Raw genomic sequence first — 23,461 nt, 5'->3', positions numbered from 1 at the left:
AAATGGCACTCTCAGACTGTGACAGACATGTGTTGGCTTGGTGTGGGCCTATTTTTATATGTTTTATGGTGTGACTGCCCGACGAGCTCTGTCCGGCGGGGGGGGGGGGGCTTGACCTGTCCGCTGGGGGACTTAAGCCCCCTGTCCCCCGCTGGCGCCGCCACTGCTTTCTAGTCCCTGGAGTTCAATCGGAGGATCGCTTGCTTTCTGGAAGTATTAGGCCTACTAGGCCTATTATAAGACTAAAATAGCATAGCGACCTAAATTAGACACTACCAAATCAAAACTGCTGATTTTTCTGGGGGATTTTATCGCTGCTGCACCTTGACCGGGGGATTTTTTTCGGTTTGATTCCAGATTGAACTCACTTTACTTTAGTCTGCATTAGTTTCTCCATTACTCTCAAACATGCCAACACCTACATCAACATCATTACCGTTCATCATCATCGTCGACGTCATCGCCGTCGACATCATCATCGTCATCATTATTGTCATCGTAGTCATTATTACCTTCATCATGACCGTCATTGTTATCATCATCCCCTCATCATAATTATGATCATCATTAATTCACATTTTTTTTATGGGCATCAAGGTAAACAAGGTTTAAAGATGTATTGTCTCTTGAAAACAAAAAAAAAATAAATAAAAATAATTTTGAAATTAACTTGTTCATTTTTGCAGTAGCATACATATTTTTAACATGAGCAAAGAAATTATTGAATTTCAAAAATGTGTACCCTAATTTTTAAACTGGATAATTATAATAAAAATAATAAAACATTTTCATTGACTGGAAGTGTTTCTATCATTTTGCTTTGTAAAATGACGGGTAAACTTTTTTTAATACACTAATGTTAAAGTTCAAGTTGATAATTTTTATGTTACTTAAAAATGGGCAAGTTAATTTCAAAAATGATTCAGCGGTATTGTGCCCCCTCCACTCACTAACTGGATCACCCTAATGTTAGTTACTACTCTGTTATTTATTTATTTATTTATTACCAGGGTAGATCTCCATAGAAGTATACGTGCATGGTCTGTCTGCATGAATATACCGAAGGTTGACTAAAATTAATGTGTAATCGGTTTAAGGCCTACCAGAAGCAAACACAACACATAACTTCTTATTTTTTTTTACAATTCTAGTGAAATTAAAATTGTACGAGTAGTATGTTCATAACATGTAGGCTGCAGGTCCATTTGTGTGGCAAATAGTATCCTGTGTTTTATTTATTGCATATTTCAAAGCTGAATACCCTCCCCATCATGTAAATACAATACAGTATGTTATAGTCATTTTTGGTTTATGCATTATATATGTATTCATGTTTCTTGTTCTTCTGGAGGAATAAGCAACTCAATTTATCTACTTATGGCAATGATAAGAAATTAAATTTTTAACAATATTATTTTCTACAGCTTTACCAGCTGCTATTTCGTGGCATCCAGAGGTGCCATTATTTCCAACATAGACTCTCTTTTGTGGCTGCCCATTGAGAGGAAGGGAAAGCGGCTCTAGGTTGCCAGCATCTATTTCCGGACGTTCATAGGCGCCAAACAAGTTGTTTACCAACCATGGTGGGGTTAGAGTTGATATGATAATTATGCTCTCAGATCTCAACTAATTTCAAAGTCCTGTAGCTGTGGATAGAAATACCGGGTCTCCACTATTCATTTACTACCAAATTTGCCAAGTGCTCATACTACCCCCTCCCCCTCCCCCCCCCCCCCACCGGTATTGTTTTTAAGTACAGTACCTGATTTAATCATATTGTGTAATTTACAAGATATACTGTATGAAATTGTATAATCCCTGTCTCTTATACACATCTAGATGTGTATAAGAGACAGTACACAAACACACAAACAAACATACAAACAAAAACAAAACAATCAAAAACAAACACAAACAAACAAAAAGAGGAATAACCTTTAACAAAAACAAACAAAAAAACAAACATACAAAAAACAAGCAAACAAACAAACAAAAAAAAAAACCAAAAAAAAAAAAACAAAAAAAAAACACAAACAAACATAAACACAAAAAACAAAAAAGAGAGGATCGAATACTATCATGGTTGTGTTACCTGTTGTATTGCTCTGTTGTTTCTTATCATTTACATCCATTTGTTCTTTTACCGTCTTACAATTTCACTTTACCAGTCATACTAATATAATCTATAATGGATACAGCAGCAACATTTACGAATTATTACTCCCTGAATCCTACATATTATCCTGAAAGTAGTAAAATATATGGAGGCCCTGTGTCTGAGAAGCCAAGCAAGATCAAGTCATTGTCTAAAAGGTACCTAACTGCCAGACACCAATGTAAACAGTATGGTAATGACACTTTATTTTTGAGCCTAGAGAACTTCGATCTTCAATTAACATATCCAAGTCACTCCAGCTGTTCTTTCATCCGTGTGCAATATTATTTCAACAATTTCTTTTACGCAATCCTTGGATTTAGTCATAATGCTGACGACGTTTTTATCTGATTCCTTATTTTATCTGGATTGTGCAATAGGCCTACACCTTCAACACAGGGTCTCACCTACGTGTTCGAGGGTTTCAATATAGTTAGCTATTCATGTATCCAGCTGAATGCTGCACTTACTTTTAACTTACCTATTTCGGGGTTTCATTTTCCTTTTACTTCAGCGACATATAATGGAAGAAACTTACAAGACAGAACTGTTTAGTCATATTTTAACGAAACACCTAGACATCATTTTAAACAAATCCGTAGATGACAGTGAATTATCTTTAAATGGTTTATACCGGATAGACCGACAAGAGAACAAGCGTGGAGGTAGTGTGTTAGTTCTTATCAACATCAATCTCAAGGCAAGACGTCTGGAGAAGTTTGAAGATAGTCAAGAACTTTTGTGGTTCAAGATACAACTGTCGTGAAAAGAAAAGAAAAAGCTAATAGTTGGCGTGTACTACCGTCAACCTGCTCTTCCAAAAAGTTAATAATATGCAATATGAATTTCAGGGCTATAATCATGACATTTTATTACTACGTGACTTTATTCTTCCTGAGATAATATGATATACAGATAACGATAAATGTAATACATTGATGAGTGAAGCACCTGACAAATCAAATGGCAAATATGTTATTGACAACATTTTATATGGCAATAATTTATAAAAATAAAGAAGTAACAATAAAAAAAAAAAAACACAAACAAACAAAAACAAACAAACAAAAACAAACAAACAAACGCTAACATAACAGTCAAGGGATAGAAGTTATAATTCAATTTAAAGGTCAACATTCAACAAGGACGGGAGAGAGGTATTCTATTGCCAGTACAATCGAGTTCTCTATCGAGTTGACAACAGAGGCAGAAAGGTTTGAGCATAATTATATTGAAAAAGTAATAATGTTAATGAGACCAGAAATTCTATTAACGATAATTGGCCTAATAATAATAATAAGGATAATAATAATATTTATATAGACGTAGAGATTAGCAACTGTTCAAGACCACAAATAATATAAAAGCATAAGCAATAATGTATGAATTCAACAAAAGTTTTCTTTTAAGTTTCATTTTAAAATGGATTAAATAAGGACATTTTTTAAGATTACAGTTCAAGTTATTCCATATTTATGGGGCAATATAAATAGCATTGAGGCTAGTACATTTTTGTTTATCTTTTTTAGTTGTAAGTTTACATTTACCCCTGGTGTTGTCATTGTGAAGTTGTGATACATTTTCAAATACACACATTAGTGACAGAATACAGGGGCCAATTTTTTTTTTTTGAGATAATTGAATGGATACACAATTCCATAAAAAGGCTGATTCTATGTCGCGCAATGCATAGCCACAAAGACAGTTTAAGCGCAGATGCACCAGCATGGAAACCTTTGTGCAAGCAATCGCTCTCTATTGAGGTCAGCAGGTATGTGCTGTCAGAAAACTTCATGCAGAGTGACCACAGTACACTGATATGTGTGCACATCTCCATTGACGACACCCCTTCATTAGACTTACTCTTTTAATAAAGTACAGTTTTTTGTGTAGACAACATTTGACACTTTCGACGGGTAAGTTTTGCCTACTTGTTGTTTTCAAGTACAGTACCTGGTTTAATCATATTTTGTAATTTAGAAGATATACTGTATGAAATTGTATAATCCTGTTGTCTCTAATTACATGAAACAAAGTAGGCCTACCTAAACTTAGGGCCTAGGCCTATTTCCAGTGGCGGATTTGAAGGGGGGGGGGGGTGTGTGGGGGTGGCGCGTAAGGGGCGTACCCCCCATTTTTTGCAAAGAAAAAAATGACACCCACAGTTTTTAAGTCTTCTTTTACCAAAACGATCTAGGAGAGTGCTATTCATAAATCCACTTGGTGAGAAATAGAACACTTGTAATTTACTCAATGTTAATATGCAGTAGCGGATTTTTTTGTTTGACGACTTTTTTTGTAAAGGACAACCCTGGCTATCAGGAACTATGCCCTTTTCAAAAGAGAGATTGATAATGTAGCACAATGAAATAGGTAGGGTTAAATAATATGTTTCATGATTTTGCGGTTAATACTGTCAGATCCTTTGGTGTTTGACGATTTCAAACCATTGTCAAATTGTATAATTTCCTCATGGCTTGTGGTTTCAAAAAGAAAGAATTGCTGAAATTTCCCTTAAGAAACTGCTTATAATTCATATTGCTACTCGGAATAGCTTTAGTCAGGGCCGACCCATTATTGCTGCAAAAGTCAGTAAATCCATCAGTGGTAGACTTGACATCATTGGTGTCAGGGGTAACAACTTTCTTCTTTCTGCCTCTGTTGAGCACTTCACCAAGAATATTCAATGTTTGTTTAACATTATTACGAGCTGCGCCGAGAGCATTGGAGTAAAAAAGACGTTTAATTAAACGAGTAAGCTTGTTTTTGTATTTTGTGTATTTCAGTTTATTGTTTTCACTAGGATGTTTAATATACTATACTTTTTATTGATAGAATTTAGGATACCTCTAGTCATCCAGGGTTTACGATTTACTGGCCTTTTCGAAACAGTTTTAGTGCGAATATTATCATAGATAAATGTGGTAAGTTTGTTGGTGGGCAGATTGTAATAATCATTAGAGTCACTTGATTCAAAGATATCTGCCCAACTCTCTCTATTGACTGCAGAGCGTTGTATTATTTAAGACTTTAGTTTCAAGTTGGGTATCGTGTTTAGTGTTTCTATTAATATTATATTGTTTAAAAGTGAATATGGGAAAGTGATAAGTGATATCAGATACGATGATGCCACTATTGATAGACGTAGATTTGTCATTGGAAATTATATTATCAATCAATGATGCAGTCTTGCGATTATTGGTGTATACAATTCTGGTGGGATTTAGTATATGTGGTGTAAAGGCATTAGAGGTTAGTATATTAACAAATTCATGGGTTTGATTATGTATGTTTTGTTTTAATAAATCTATGTTAAAATCGCACATGAAGTAGCAGGTCTTATTTTAATTGTTAATTTTCCCCAGAATAGTTTTTAAGGAGCCGTTGAAATGTGTAATATTATGATTACGAAGTTAATAGATGACACCAATAATAATGGTTTTTTGATTTTTTTTCTATCAATTCAAAAAAGACAACCAAGATTGAGAAACGTTGTCATTAATATAGAGGTCATCACGTAATTTTACGTTGATGTCGCCTTTAGTGAACATGCGCACACCACCACCAGATCTATCTGCTCTATCACGAAATAAAGTATACCCATCCATTGTCAAAAGTGAGGCATTATATATTCATTCATTCTTTATTGGTCTAATATATTTAAAATAAATACATCAGAAATTCTTCATTTATACACTGCAATAAAAGGTAAGAAATTAAATATACAATTACATATAAAAGGTTAAGAAACACAATTCAATTACAATTTAAAATAGAAAAAGTTATGTTAAACGGCAAAAACAATTCAATATATACAATTCAAATAAATACTTTAGGTAATACAATAAAATTTACAATTATTAATTATTTTTATTAAGCCATGTCTCGGAGCTTCCTATAATGTCTAAATCACAATCTAATTCGAGTATCAAGTTTAACATGTCCCCAATGTTTTGAATGTTTTTGTTTTGTCCTGGCAATAGACATGCCTAAGGTTTTTATCATCACAAGGTGTGAAATACTTGCTATTGTCAAAGTTATGTGAACAATGAAGGCTGTCCCTGTTGATGTTATCCAGGTCAATGTCTAAAGGATTGGTAACAATCATAAGACCCAAAAATAATGAAAAAAAAAAAGGGAAAAAAAATGAAAAAAGAAAACAGAGACCCCAAAAAACAAGAGGCCAAAAATTGACAACGAACGCAGGGTTCTTGCAGATTTACAGATTTACAGATAAAAACAGTCAATTTCAGAAAAGTGACAACTTGTTTCAGATAACTGTACAATATACAGGCGATGCACCATATCAAAAAACGTCAATCAATAGATATCAAATTGGAATTAACATTTTGGTTTGCTTAGATCAGATTTTTTGGTAACAAGAAATCTTCTATTGTCCTTCGAATGAATATTTATTTTTTCCGTCTTGTATCCATATTGCCTTAGTTTTTTGTTACTCTATTCTTTATGCATCTTCTAGTAGCAGTGAGGTTTCCATATATACATATATAGTTATTACCATATTTTTTCCCTTAAGCTTACACTTAGCTCTGTAGACCTCGATACTCTTGTTATAGTTACAGCATTTGGGGTTGTCGTTGAGGTTAATCTTTACATTCAAGTCATTGATAATTAATTCTCTTACCAAATTATCTGTTTTTTAAATTTTTTTTCCAGCCTCGTCTTGTGAATCACGCATTTCTCGAATTTCCCGCTCATGTGTGTCCACACGTACCTTGTAGGTCGTAATATCGTATTTAAGAGACTCAATGACGTCATTTTTATGGCTGATTTTAGTTTTTGTTCTGACGGCATATTTTATGGCTGATTTTAGTTCTTGTATATGATTACTATGTTAACATAAAAATTTATGTTACAGGGTCTGAAGAATTGAACATCATTGTTTCTCTTGAGTTTGAAGATAATGCGGAGCCACATAGCCTTCCTGCAGTTATATATGCTAAAGGTAAGGTACTAGTAAGTATTTCCGGTCGATTAGCATAGCTCTTAACGGATTTTGACTGTAAATGAATACATTGTGTAATAAATGTACCATCATGTTATTTATTCGAACACTGTATATACCTTTCTTTTATTATTTATATATTATAATTTAACAGTGTTGACGGCAATATTGATTATTATTAAATGTTTTAGTATGGTTCGCTATGCTATGTAAATTGGGCTCCAGCTAGATTTGTGTGCCAAAATGGATTTTATTGGCTAAATTAAAATTGCTGAATTAAAAAAAGTTAGGTGCCATTTTTTTTTATCCACGTCGCTATTTTAAATAAAATTTATGGGATTTAGGCTCATTTTAAAGCTGAGGGATCACACTAAATACTGTCAATTATTTTCCAAAATATAGAGGATAAACTGCATATTTTTTTGTTTCAATTTTTAGTTAAAATTCCGTATTTCTATTTTGATTATTGACAAAAATGTTACTTACAATACTTCAGATTTTTGTCCAAACAACTTTAACAATTGCCTCTACTAAATAGGATCATATATTTAAAAAAATGATTTTCCTAAACAATGCTCGAAAAACCACTTGTCATAGAGAGCTAAATTATTATTTCATTGACACGAGTGTATTAGATTCTTCATTTACCTGCAAGAAGACTTTTGTAAATTAGCAAAACTGGGAAATTGACATAAATTATTGCAACCAATTAACACTGGATAATCATTATCTTGCCTGCTTACTTCATGATCAGAAACAATTAAAACACTCTTTCATTTAAATTCTTCTTGATAATTGTTATTCGAATCCTAATATAGCATCATTTTTTTTATCCCTTCTGTTGAAACCGAAATCTTTATTTATAATTTCACATCTTATAACAAATAAATATTTATAAAATAATATCATATTTTTCATTTCTATTTTCTATTTTCACAAATTTCCTTAAACATTACATTACACATATTTTAAATCAATCTCTTTTGTATGTTTCTTCTCCTCCTTTCTCTTGAGTATTTTCAAGACTTTTAATGAATTTGTAGATCATGATGTCTGTATAAATTAGTTAACTTTGAAACGTTGCCACCGGTGAAATTAGTAGTCCGACGCAAAAAAGTTAAATGATTCGTAAATTGTTTTTGGATATTAATCCTTACATAATGAGCCATTACTATTTTAAATGCGAGTTATCTGCACATACAATAGTCTCTTATTTATGTACGCCCAAAACGTCTTCAAATTATTCGATTTCTTCATTTAAAGTTCTTCAAAATGACTGTATGAACGTTCAATTGAATATTTTACTTTATTTCGTATTTGTTTATACTTTTCCAATCCTCAGCTATCCCAGATCTTTTGAATCATTTAAACAGTTTACGCTTTAGGTGTAAAAGCCTCTTGTCACAATATGTAGCAGATGGCTGAGGTCGTTTCAGGCTGTTCGGCGAGGTATACACATGTTTAAATGAAATCGATGAATTTATAATAAAATATTTACTAATATTTTACCAATCTTTATTTTCCGTGGTAACAAACAATTTACTAAAACAGCGACATCATGACAACATGTTACAATTTCACCTAAATTAGAAATGTTCTTTTGAATTATGATATCAGAGTAAATTTCTTGAATAGTGAAATATTATCTATGCAAACGAGCAATTAGCATATTCACACGCACACCGAAAATAATAGGCTTCGTCTTCTTATTACCAACTTTAGTTATCATGGTTATTAGCCTAAATGACCTGATTAGTTAAATATTAATTATGCAATTGAGCAATTAGCATGTTCCCACACGTATCAACAACAATAGGCTCGGTCGTCTTACTACCATATTGCATTCTGCCAAAATTTAAACCAATCAGACTTACCAAAATGTAGTTATTGTGGTAACTAGTCTAAATTACCGGATTCGTGAAATATTAATTATGTAAATGAGGCATAAGCATATTCACACACGTACCAAGAACAATAGGCTCCGTCTGCTTTCTATCATCTTTTAAGTTTAAAATCATCAGACGTACCAAATTTTAGTTATTTTGGTTACAAACGACAAAGGCCGACAGAAACAACGACGATAACATGGAAATTAAAGGTAAAACAATAGCCTCGCTGGATTTTCGATCCTTAGGGGAGGCTAATAATAATGAAGTGCCTAGTAGTAGTTTGACTAGTCTAGTAGTAGTTAGAGCTAAAACTTCAACAGTATGTCATTTCGTATTTTTAAAACGAACTTCGAACAAGGAACGCACACCTTAAACTACATCTATAATACCTATACAGACCGATTTTTATAGCCTGTCCTAGGGCATGCGAAATCATCGGCTAAAATTGTTACCTCTTTAAGGCGTTGTTGCAAGATGTAAAAATGGTATCCTGTGCTGGCCCAATTATAGATGTAATTAATGCTAATTTGGTTAAATGTTTGCCAACATTTCTACACTGAACGAAATGCCCAACACTGACCACCTATTTTAAAAAATTGCCACGGCCCACTATTAATTGAAGCAATGCTTGCTACATCTTTATCTTTAAAAAGCGGCCTATGGGCAATTTTTTTTTTGCCTGCAAAGCAATTAAAGTTGGTCCGTAAGGCAAAGCTAAATGATGTAACAAATGTTTAAAACATATTAAAAGTTCCATGAATACATTTTCAATGAAGTGAAGACAAAAATGCCACCCCTAGGTAATTTGCACGGGGATGGTTTGAAAATTAGCAAGATTATACAGGCCTTTAATAGAATAAATAGTGCCAAAATTGATATGCTTCCGTAGTCCTTTTTTCACCGCGTGCAAAAAAGCACTAAACGCGTTATGATGCTAAATGTATTTAATTGAAGCAATGCATTCTACACATTGTTTCTAATAGACGGTTGCTGTGAAATATTACACGGAAGGCAATATATGGCCCTTGCGTAAAAACTAAATAATAAATCCAATATTTAAAACATATTAAAAGTTGGATGAATACATTTTCAATGAAGTTAAGACAAAAAAATGCAACCACAAAAAAAAAAAAAAAAAAAAAACATGTTACGATGCGAGGTTTAGGGCTTACCACAGTAAGATTTAAAATTAAACCCTGTACACAGAACTATTAAAACTCTTAAGCTTGAAGTTCTTTTTAGCTTACCTAACTTACTGGATGTAAAAGCTTTATAATAGATATTTTAGAATTATTGCTGCATAGACTGGTGCATGCTTCAAGATCTATAAATAGAAGAAGCCCACTTTTAAATCATAGAGGTAAACGCAACTAGATTTAGGTTATTTTGCAATACGGGTCTATTAGGTTTCCACGTTAATTTTATTCGTACTTAATTTTACATGGTAACACGAATTTAGAGTTAAAACAAACAGATTTAAAAACTCAATTATACCATCGGCCATACGTTCAAACTCCAGCTTCATTCGCTGAACTGTACAGTATACACTAAATATTTATTTCATTATCTATATTTTTATATATTCATTGTAACTCACCTTGTTTGCTTTTTTTTTGCATTAACTTTTGTATGTGTTTGATATATAAGTTACTAACTTTTTTATATTTATTGATGTATTTTTTAATTTTTACTCATATGTAACTTATGAAACAAATCTAATGACTTCGTTATGATAATAAAGAATAATCTGAATCTGAATAAATTTATAGAATTCAATGCGACTAATTCCATTATAGAATATGTTCTAAACATATTTATACATGCATTAACATATCTGTATGTAAACGAGCAATTACTGTCTCTTATAGACATCTAGATGTGTATAAGAGACAGGATAAAAGGTTAAAAGAGCCAACTCTTAGTGTAACCAAAAAACTATTAATGCAGAGTGAACATACTGAGCAGAAAAACCAAACGTCCGCAATTTAAGACCATTTTGACAAACAATGGTTGGCAGTACATAATTTACAAATGCTCTCATGATGTAAGGCAACTATCCAGTCAAGCCTACAATACTCAAATCGCTAAAACTGTAGCAATGCTGGTTGGCCCATCTCCAATCACAGATACAGGATAAAGAAATTACAGCATTCAAATTCAAAATCACACAAATTATCAAAATGAAGATGAACATTTCGTAAAAAGGAAGATGGGCTCTCTAGGACTGCAGCATCGACTAAAGTTCTAGGAAACTTTTCCCAAACTCTAAACAGCCTTATGGCGGCAGAGTTGAAAAAAGCACGAGTCCTGGATTTCTGATGTAAAAAGTACAGGCGATCTGTATGTCTAGGATTGATATTATTACAATTAGGAACTGTGCTGCAGAAACTAAAAATAACAAGAATTTTATCCATTCTCACATTAAGACATAAAGACAATGATAATCGTTCCTCGAAACTCATTTGGTCCCTGTTTTGTTTAAGAGCAAAGCTACTACTCTTTTCACAAATTTCCTAAAAACATTATAATGCACATTGTTCATTGTTTTAATCTATTTTTTTTTTTGCTCCTTCTTTCCCTTGGGTATTTTCAAGACTTTATGCATTATTCGATCAGGATGTAAAGTATAATTAGTTAACTTTAAAACGTCAAACAATCGGTGCCGCCGTTGTAATTAGCAGTACCACAAAAAAATTTAAATGATTCATTAATTGTTTTTAGATTATTACATAATGAGCCATTAATATTTTAAATGTGAGTTATCTGCACATAAAATAGTCTCTTAGATTTATGTACGCCCTAAACTTATTTTAGGTGTAAAAGCCTCTTGTCACCATATGTAGCAGATGGCTGAGGTCGTTTTAGTCTGATCGGTGAGATATACACATGTTAATGCAATCCATAAATTTAGAATCAAATATTTACTAATATTTTACAAATCTTTATTTACCGTGGTAACAAACAATTTACTACAACAGCAACAACATGACAAAATGTTACAATTTCACCTAAATTAGAAATTTTCTTTGGGAATTATGATATCAGAGTAAATTTCTTGAATCATAATGAAAACTTGGAGACATCTGCTCACTGAACGGTTCATTGCACACCTTAACACAGTAAATAAGTCAAAACGGGACCCCCCTTTTCACAAAATCAACTATATAATTTAAATGGTTTCATTTAGCAATATGGGGCGATCGGATTATAAAACTAGATGTTTTAAGCTTTATAATCATCTATATATTCTTACAATTAATGCAAAATTGAGTGATCATTTTTCTTTCAAAGTTGCCTACCTCTTAAGCTTTTGCATAGGAAAAAGGTTAACATTAGAGTGTGTTTGGTATACTTCCTGCTTCTTTTTACCATAACTCTGCAACGACCGGTCGCTAAACTTCGGGGTGAACGGCCAATTGTAGCTCATAAATTTAGCTTTCTTGCCATGTAAGTCCCATGTTGGTTGCTTAAATAACCATTGGTCATTTTTTTCTTTAAAATATTGTATTCAAAACTGTTTTTACCCTCTCTATGAATGACGTTTCGCGCGTAAGAGGCCAATAGTAGCTACGAATTTTGAGTTGTTTGCGGTTAGTGCGTTCATGCATAAGATGTAGGTCGAATTTACCTGAATGAGCTTTTGTTGTAAATAGGGGAAAAATTTTCATTATAAGTGAAATATTATGTATGTAAACGAGCAATTAACATATTCACACGCATACCGAAAATAATAGGCTTCGTCTTCTTATTACCAACTTTAGTTATCATTGTTATTAGCCTAAATTACCTAATTAGTGTAATATTAATTATGCTATTGAACAATTTAAATTAGCATGTTCACACACGTATCAACAACAATAGGCTCAATCGTCTTATTACATATTGCATTCTGCCAAACTTGAAACCAATCCGACTTAACAAAGTTATTGTGGTAACTAGTCTAAATTACCTGATTAGTGAAATGCATTAATTATAAAATGAGGGATTAGCATATTCACACACGTACCAAGAAAAATAGGCTCCGTCTGCTTTCTACCATCTTGTATTCTGCCAGAATTTTACTTATTTTTTACAAATTTTAGTTATTTTGTTTACAAACAAATTACCAACAACAACAAAGACCGACAGGAACAACGGCGACAACATGAAGAAGAAAATAGGTAAAACAATAGTCTCGCTGGATTTTCGATCAGTAGGGGAGGCTAAAAATAATAAAGTGACCCACGAATATATTAACCTGCAAAGTCTAAGCCAACTACGTTTAAATAAAACTGGAACTGTATCAATGTGTAAATTACTTGTAAGCAATTAAAATTTGATTAAAATTTATTCTATCGTTACACAGATTAGTAAAGTATAATAATAGTTATAGTAGGGAACAGTGAAATTAAACTAATTTTACTTTTATCAAAAATAATTAACAAAATGTTTTTTTAGTGACATTTTTACCCCTAAGTGTCCCTTAGATCGCTGTCGTTACCAGTACAAAAGGGTATTTCCCACGCGTCTAGAATGATGTACTGTTTTCTTTGTATTCCAAATAGGCTATTGCGTACACTGGGCCTAAGGTTTTAGTCCTCATTCAAAAAGACTTATTCTACCATCATAATCATTGACGAGCCTGTGGCTTATTATTGTTAGGTTACAGCGCCATAATTTAATCGCACTGCTAATAGTTGATCAGTTGTAAAGGATTCAAAAATATGTACCACCTCTTTATTATCAAAAACGATGTTAAAGTTTACCCATTAGTTTTCTTGGTAACATTATTATTCAGATTTTATTTCGGTGTCTATATTGTACACATTATTGTATATTTTTATTATGAATTCATGTATTCGTAGTTGCAATATTAGAATATGTCCTGGCATATTGATGTAACGTTAATCACTAAATTTAGAAGAAAATACCTTGGACGAAAAGCCAAAAAAATTAATACACCTTTTTAAAAAAGGGCCATGTTCCAATTTATATAGTTTTGTCATTCTTCGGAGTCACCATACTCATATTATCATAAGCATATAACCATTGAACCCAATTTTGCAGGATTTCCGTATCTATGTGACTACTTACATTCTTTCATCATCATCATCATTATCATCATTATCATCATCATCAAACCTGATGGAATATGTGTGACGGTGTTTAATTTAACATCACTGAAGACATGACTTAATATTGTTGGACATTTTAGAATATCACTCTTTTTTTTTATCTATCCGACACCTTACGCTCTTGTATTGGACCGAATGCACAAGCTACGTCTCGCAGTAATTCTATAACATAATTATGTACAAAAAAGCAAAAAACCCTTCCCTTACTATTGTCTTAGCCGTCTAGTTCTTTTTTGGAAAACAACTTCCCCTCCTCCTACCCACTTCCCCCCACAAAATGGTGCTACACCTAAATGTTGTTTAATTCAAATTACACCAAAATATATACAGTCTTACTATAGAGAAAATATTTTCTCTATGGTCTTACTAATTCTAATGTGTTTACATTGCTACATTATATCATAGAGAAAATAGAACAGTTCTATTTTCTCTATGATTATATACTATATCAAGAAAATGCACGCGCACCATGGCTAACTTAACAATCAGTTTTTCTTTTTTAATTGTATGAAATATTATTAAGATTGAACTTTAAATGGTCATCATCATCATCCGACCTTATGAAATGTGTTTGGTGGTGTTAAATTTTGTATCACTGCATTACATCCTTAGAATTGTTGCACATTGTACAATATCACATTTTTGCTATTACATAGATCTATCCGACTCCTTACTTTCTTGTATTGGACCGAATGCACAGGCTACGTCTCTTAGAAATTCAATAAACAATTCATGTGCAAAAAATTAAACACTCTTCACTTACTATTAAGTTTTACTAATTTTAATGTGTTTACATTTTACATTTCATGCTTTATCAGAAAATACAAGAGAAGATAAGGTATCAGATAAGGTATCAGATAAGTCGAAGAGTGAAACAACAACACCTCCTCCCAATGACTCAGGAAGTTTCATACATACATATAGTATCAAGGTAATATTATACTATTGCATTCTTTAGAAATATTAGAAAAAATAGTGGAATTGAATTTGAATCCCATTCACTTTATAATGTATATGTAGATATTTTATATAATCTCCTAATATTTACGTCATCTTTAATCAATACATCTAGGCAACCAAGATCAGACAAGAAGAGGAAGATACAAATATTGGAGACAAAACTTCTATAGGTAGTATTTAAACATTATTATTTTACATAAAAAAATATATTTATGAGAACAGTGTCTTTTGTCTTGCAAATAATAAAAATAGTAAAATAAACTAAAAAAATGAAATGTCGTATAATTATAACGATGTGGGTTACCCACATCTCTATAGTTGCTGTTGCATATGAACTTCAATTTAGAGACATAATTTCATTATTTTTTTTCAGAAAAAATGTTAACTAGCACCTCATAACGACTTTTGAACGAATAAAATCGGCTCATTTTAACGAGTACGAAATTTAAGTTCGAACATACTGCTGTTACATCTTCTAGTTTTCCCCACCGTTGTATTTATGTACACGCTACAGTACACACAATGAGCCTGCAACAACTTTTGTAGCAAAGTTACGCACAAGTTCTCAGGTTACACCCTTTTACCTCATACATTCTGATTCCCCATAAAAAAAAGTGGTCTAGAAAAACCATATGAGAATTTCTACCTCTCCAAGTGGCACCTATCTCAATTATACCCTGGTCTATATGTAATTTAAGTAAATAACATATTAACTTTCAAATGTCGTGTATTGTATAAATGTTATGTTGGCCTGTTATGCGCCTATTCAGTGCAGATTCTTCAGTAGCCTAGGAGAGGGTCTTACAACAGATTCTGCATGCGCCTAACTTCACGTAAATGAGGCATAGGCCTAGACGGACTGCTGCGGGTTTGTATGTTTGTTTATTAAGTTTTCCACACAGAAAATATATAATTTAAACAATACAGTATTGGTTATAAACAATGTAAAACGGAGTAAAAAATAGAGAAAATAAGTAGATAAAACTGTGTGGACGGGGACCAAAATAAGTTTGATAAACAAACTTTACGGCCTAATCACCGGCCAAAAATCAGAGTTACAAAAAGAAACATAAAAACTAGAATATAAACAATGAAGTAAATACATCAAAGTGGCATATTATAAATTGCATAATAAATTAGAGATACAGGATCTAGTCTAGGCAATACAGATATGCTGCATCCAAGTATTAAGTATATTTTTTCTTTGTTTTATATATTTATTTGTTAATAAAAAGATATAAGTAAAGTAAACTAAGTTTTCTTTTATTTTACTGGAATACAGCATATCTGTTGCCCGTAGCAAAAACACAAAAAAAAAAAAAACTAGACTAAGCCTTCGCCTGCTCGCCTTGCTAAATTCACATTGGTCACACAGTGTGTAGTGTGATGTTTTTTGGTAGACGGCATTAATTATACATGACGTCACCTATACAAGCTACGCCCCCTCGGCTGAACCCGTTGTATTTAGCAACTACCATACCCCGTTTGGCATTTGTCATATAAAGAAACTTATGTGCAATAGAGAGATATAGCGATGATCGTTTACTGGCGGTCACGTGACCTAACTTGGGTATACATGAAAAACATTACAGTGCGATAGCATAGGAAAAATAATACTATGGTTGCGAAAACAACCCCACTGTTAACGTTAGAAGTAAATTGCTAGGCATTGAAAGGCAATCCGGTTGTTCAAAATAGTGTTTATTTACTTATTCTAGCGTTCTCTTTTGATTTTTTGCTCTGAAATTTAAGTGATCCTTCAAAACCTTAGCTGGTACTGACATCGCAGCGTAGTTAGTGGATCGAAGACCATCATGCATACCTAACCCTGCAGTAGATGTGCAGGGGCCTAGGCCTAACATTTGTCAAAAAATAGCAATGTTTTCGCCCATTATCCTTTACAGCATTAGCAAACCATTAAGGCTAAATTCCTAATTTCAATTTCAAATCAATTTGGTATAGTTTACTGGGAATTAATATGATCTTTACAGCAATAAACATTGGCGGCTGCGATAGAAATCTCCATGTAAAACACCGCTGTGTCATTGGATTGTATATATTTAACAGCCGATTTTGGTAACGTGACTCCGATCGCTAAATCCCTCTATTACTAACTGCTTCATAAAATTCCTCCGTGAAGATACTGATTTGAAGGGAAGTTGGAATGCGTACTCATGGTGAACATTTACACCTCTAATTTACAGAAGCATTTTAACACATTCCTTACATCGTAATTTCTCCATGACAACATAGTGGCCAACAATGTTAGATTAGGAAAATTAGCTCATATAAAATTTGCAGATAGTGGGTCTTTAATAATAATTGAAATATCATTTATGTGTTCCAATTTTAAGTATTTACTTTAAAGATATTTATAACCATATTAACTTGTTTTTAAAAATCATATTTATAAGATTTTTTTTTTTTTTGCTGTTTATAAAAATAATAAAACAATTACAATTTTCCTTATTAGTCCAATTCCAAATATTTGAAATTTGAAATGTTGGCTTGGCCATTGAGACCAGTGACTGCTAAACGGCAACGCCGGTTCCCTGATATCACACATTTGCAGATAGTGGGTTTTTAATAATTCATTTGTGTCTTCTAAATAATTTAAGTATTTACATTAAAAGTGTTTATAACCATATCATTGATTTGTTTTTTAAAATCACCTTTATGAAAAAAAAAAAAATTTTTAATAGTAAAACAAAATAAAAATTATCTTATTTTTCCAATTCCAAATATTTGAAATTGAAAATGTTGACTAGGCCCTAGAGAACAGCGACTGCCTACGGCGATGTCAGCTCCCTGATATCACGGATACATTGTCCCGTATCGCTGTACCTTGTTACCGGTGTAAGCCAACAAACACTCTGGATAGAAAAAAAAGTACCCACGATATTCTCAAAACGAACTTTATTTCGAGGGAAAAACTCAACATTCCGTCATTGCGTATTAACTTCGAATACGACTAAATAACGCGCACCATGACTAACTTAACAATCAGTTTTTCTTTTTTAATTGTATGAAATAATTATTATGATTGAACTTTAAATGGTCATCATCATCATCCGACCTTATGAAATGTGTTTGGTGGTGTTAAATTTTGTATCACTGCATTACATCCTTAGAATTGTTGCACATTGTACAATATCACATTTTTGCTCTTACATAGATCTATCCGACTCCTTACTTTCTTGTATTGGACCGAATGCACAGGCTACGTCTCATAGAAATTAATAAACAATTCATGTGCAAAAAATTAAACACTCTTCACTTACTATTAAGTTTTACTAATTTTAATGTGTTTACATTTTACATTTCATGCTTTATCAGAAAATACAAGAGAAGATAAGGTATCAGATAAGTCGGTAATGAAGAGTGAAACAACAACACCTCCCTCCAATGACTCAGGAAGTCACATACATACATATAATATCAAGGTAATAGTATACTATTGCATTCTTTCGAAATATTAGGGAAAAAAAATAGTGTAATTGATTTTGAATCCCATTCACGTTATAATGTATATGTAGATATTTTATATAATCTCCTAATATTTACGTCATCTTTAATCAATACATCTAGGCAACCAATATCAGACAAGAAGAGGAAGATACACACATTGGAGACAAATCTTCTATAGGTAGTATTTAAACAATATTATTTTACATAAAAAAATATATATTTATGAGAACAGTGTCTTTTGTCTTGCAAAAAATAAAAATAGTAAAATAAACTAAAAAAATGAAATGTCGTGTTACCCACATCTCTATAGTTGCTGTTGCATATGAACTTCAATTTAGAGACATAATTTCATTATTTTTTTTCAGAAAAAAAATGTTAAATAGCACCTCATAACGACTTTTGAACGAATAAAATCGGCTCATTTTAACGAGTACGAAATTTAAGTTCGAACATACTGCTGTTACATCTTCTAGTTTTCCCCCACCGTTGTATTTATGCACATGCTACAGTACACACAATGAGCCTGCAACAACTTTTGTAGCAAAGTTATGCACAAATTCTCAGGTTACACCCTTTTACCTCATACATTTTGATTCCCCATAAAAAACTGGTCTAGAAAAACCATATGAGAATTTCTACCTCTCCAAGTGGCACCTATCTCAATTATACCCTGGTCTATATGTAATTTAAGTAAATAACATATTAACTTTCAAATGTCGTGTATTAGATTCTGCATGCGCCTAACTTCACTTAAATGAGGCATAGGCCTAGACGGACTGCTGCGGGTTGCTGAACGCACAATCTAGGACAAGGCACCAGACTACTGAAAATACCTCCTGGTCCGACCTAGCCCAGGCTTAGATAGAGGGAGCCTAGACCTACGAACGTCCCCCCGTTTGTTTGTATGTTTGTTTATTAAGTTTTTCCACACAGAAAATATATAATATAAACAATACAGTATTGGTTATAAACAATGTAAAACGGAGTAAAAAATGGAGAAAATAAGTAGATAAAACTGTGTGGACGGAGACCAAAATAAGTTTGATAACAAACTTTACGGCCTAATCACCGGCCAAAAATCAGAGTTACAAAAAGAAACATAAAAACTAGAATATAAACAATGAAGTTAATACATCAAAGTGGCATATTATAAATTGCATAATAAATTAGAGATACAGGATCTAGTCTAGGGAATACAGATATGCTGCATGCAAGTATTAAGTATATTTTTTCTTTGTTTTATTTACTTATTTGTTAATAAAAAGATATAAGTAAAGTAAACTAAGTTTTCTTTTATTTTACTGGAATACAGCATATCTGTTGCCCGTAGCAACAGCAGAAGAGAAAACTAGACTAAGCCTTCGCCTGCTCGCCTTGCTAAATTCACATTGGTCACACAGTGTGTAATGTGATGTTTTTTGGTAGATGGCATTAATTATACATGACGTCACCTATACAAGCTACGCCCCCTCGGCTGAACCCGTTGTATTTAGCAACTACCCCCTTTGACATTGGTCATATAAAGAAACTTATGTGCAATAGAGAGATTTAGCGATGATCGTTTACAGGCGGTCACGTGACCTAACTTGGGTATACTGTACATGAAAAACATTACAGTGCGATAGCATAGGAAAAATTATACTATGGTTGCGAAAACCATAGTATGGTATAGTTTACTCGGAATTATGATGATCTTTACAGCAATAAACATTGGCGGCTGCGATAGAAATCTCCATGTAAAACACCGCTGTGTCATTGGATTGTATATATTTAGCAGCCGATTTAGGTCACGTGACTCCCATCGCTAATTCCCTCTATTACCAACTCCTTCATAAAATTCCTCCGTGAAGATACTGATTTGAAGGGTAGTTGGAATGCGTACTCATGGTGAACATTTACACCTCTAATTTACGGAAGCATTTTAACACATTCCTTACATAGTAATTTCTCAATGACCTTCTCCATGACAACATAGTGGCCAGCAATGTTAGATTAGGAAAATTAGCTCATATAAAATTTGCAGATAGTGGGTATTTAATAATAATTGAAATATCATTTATGTGTTCCAATTTTAAGTATTTACTTGAAAGATATATATAACCATATTAACTTGTTTTTTAAAATCATATTTAAAAGAATTTTTTTTTTGCTGGTTATAAAAATAATAAAACAATTACAATTTTCCTTATTTGTCCAATTCCAAATATTTGAAATTTGAAATGTTGGCTTGGCCAGTGAGAACAGTGACTGCTACACGGCAACGCCGGTTCCCTGATATCACAAATTTGCAGATAGTGGGTTTTTAATAATTCATTTGTGTCTTCTAAATTTAAAGTATTTACATTAAAAGTGTTTATAACCATATTGTTGATTTGTTTTTTTAAATCACATTTATGAAAAAAAAAACATTTTTTATAGTAAAATAAAATAAAAATTATCTTAATTTTCCAATTCCAAATATTTGAAATTGAAAATGTTGACTGGGCCCTAGAGAACAGCGACTGCCTACGGCAATGTCAGCTCCCTGATATCACGGATACATTGTCCCTTATCGCTGTACCTTGTTACCGGTGTAAGCCAACAAACACTCTGGATAGAAAAAAAGTACCCACGATATTTTAAAACGAACTTTATTTCGAGGGAAAAACTCAACATTCCGTCATTGCGTATTTGCAAAATTAACTTCGAATACGACTAAATAACACGCACCATGACTAACTTAACAATCAGTTTTTCTTTTTCAATTGTATGAAATTATTATTATGATTGAACTTTAAATGGTCATCATCATCATCCGACCTTATTAAATGTGTTTAGTGGTGTTAAATTTTGTATCACTGCATTACATCTTTAGAATTGTTGCACATTGTACAATATCACTTTTTTGCTATTACATAGATCTATCCGACTCCTTACTTTCTTGTATTGGACCGAATGCACAGGCTACGTCTGTTAGAAATTCAATAAGCAATTCATGTGCAAAAAATTAAACACTCTTCACTTACTATTAAGTTTTACTAATTTTAATGTGTTTACTTTTTACATTTCATGCTTTATCAGAAAATACAAGAGAAGATAAGGTATCAGATAAGTCGGTAATGAAGAGTGAAACAACAACACCTCCCCCCAATGACTCAGGAAGTCACATACATACATATAATATCAAGGTAATATTATACTATTGCATTCTTTCGAAATTTTAGAAAAAAAATAGTGTAATTGAATTTTAATCCCATTCACGTTATAATGTATATGTAGATATTTTATTTAATCTCCTAACATTTACGACATCTTTAATCAATACATCTAGGCAACCAAGACAAGACAAGAAGAGGAAGATACAAACATTGGAGACAAATCTTCTATAGGTAGTATTTAAACATTATTATTTTACATAAAAAAATATATATTTATGAGAACAGTGTCTTTTGTCTTGCAAATAATAAAAATAGTAAATTAAACTAAAAAAATGAAATGTCGTATAATTATAACGATGTGGGTTACCCACATATCTATAGTTGCTGTTGCATATGAACTTAAATTTAAAGACATAATCTCATTATTTTTTTTCAGAAAAAAATGTTAACTAGCACCTCATAACGACTTTAGAACAAATAAAATCGGCTCATTTTAACGAGTACGAAATTTAAGTTCGAACATACTGCTGTTACATCTTCTATTTTTCCCCCACCGTTGTATTTATGTACACGCTACAGTCACACAATGAGCCTACAACTTTTGTAGCAAAGTTACGCACAAGTTCTCAAGTTACACCCTTTTACATCACACATTCTGATTCCCCATAAAAAACTGGTCTAGAAAAACCATATGAGAATTTCTACCTCTCCAAGTGGCACCTATCTCAATGATACCCTGGTCTATATGTAATTTAAGTAAATAGCATATTAACTTTCCAATGTCGTGTATTGTATTTTATAAATGTTATGTAGGCCTATTATGCGCCTATTCAGTGCAGATTCTTCAGTAGCCTAGGAGAGGGTCTTACAACAGATTCTGCATGCGCCTAACTTCACGTAAATGAGGCATAGGCTTAGACGGACTGCTGCGGGTTGCTGGACGCACAATCTAGGACAAGGCACCAGACTACTGAAAAGACCTCCTGGTCCGACCTAGCCCAGGCTTAGTTAGAGGGAGCCTAGACCTACGAATGTCCCCCCGTTTGTTTGTATGTTTGTTTATTAAGTTTTTCCACACAGAAAATATATAATATAAACAATACAGTATTGGTTATAAACAATTTAAAACGGAGTAAAAAATGGAGAAAATACAAGAGAAGATAAGGTATCAGATAAGTCGGTAATGAAGAGTGAAACAACAACACCTCCCTCCAATGACTCAGGAAGTCACATACATACATATAATATCAAGGTAATAGTATACTATTGCATTCTTTCGAAATATTAGGGGAAAAAAATAGTGTAATTGATTTTGAATCCCATTCACGTTATAATGTATATGTAGATATTTTATATAATCTCCTAATATCTACGTCATCTTTAATCAATACATCTAGGCAACCAAGACCAGACAAGAAGAGGAAGATACAAACATTGGAGACAAATCTTCTATAGGTAGTATTTAAACATTATTATTTTACATTAAAAAAAATATATTTATGAGAACAGTGTCTTTTGTCTTGCAAATAATAAAAATAGTAAAATAAACTAAAAAAATGAAATGTCGTATAATTATAACGATGTGGGTTACCCACATCTCTATAGTTGCTGTTGCATATGAACTTCAATTTAGAGACATAATTTCATTACTTTTTTTCAGAAAAAAATGTTAACTAGCACCTCATAACGACTTTTGAACGAATAAAATCGGCTCATTTTAACGAGTACGAAATTTAAGTTCGAACATACTGCTGTTACATCTTCTAGTTTTC

General features: G+C 32.5%; 1 protein-coding gene across 1 annotated transcript in view; it reads left to right on the top strand.

Annotated features, from left to right (window-relative positions):
• The window catches only part of LOC117120468, a 77,036-nt gene that overhangs the window by 27,806 nt on the left and 25,769 nt on the right, over nucleotides 1-23,461 (top strand). The window contains exons 3-9 of the mRNA XM_033265492.1: nucleotides 7,035-7,121; nucleotides 14,943-15,055; nucleotides 15,197-15,254; nucleotides 18,421-18,527; nucleotides 18,673-18,730; nucleotides 22,835-22,941; nucleotides 23,087-23,144. Of these exons, the coding sequence (XP_033121383.1) occupies nucleotides 7,035-7,121; nucleotides 14,943-15,055; nucleotides 15,197-15,254; nucleotides 18,421-18,527; nucleotides 18,673-18,730; nucleotides 22,835-22,941; nucleotides 23,087-23,144 (588 nt within the window). The remainder of the gene's footprint in view (nucleotides 1-7,034; nucleotides 7,122-14,942; nucleotides 15,056-15,196; nucleotides 15,255-18,420; nucleotides 18,528-18,672; nucleotides 18,731-22,834; nucleotides 22,942-23,086; nucleotides 23,145-23,461) is intronic.

The sequence above is a fragment of the Anneissia japonica genome, unplaced genomic scaffold (genome assembly GCF_011630105.1).
Source record: "Anneissia japonica isolate Jap-2015-1 unplaced genomic scaffold, ASM1163010v1 scaffold288046_len260376_cov104, whole genome shotgun sequence".
Classification (NCBI taxonomy): domain Eukaryota; kingdom Metazoa; phylum Echinodermata; class Crinoidea; order Comatulida; family Comatulidae; genus Anneissia; species Anneissia japonica.
This window is presented reverse-complemented; position numbering and strand designations above follow the sequence as displayed.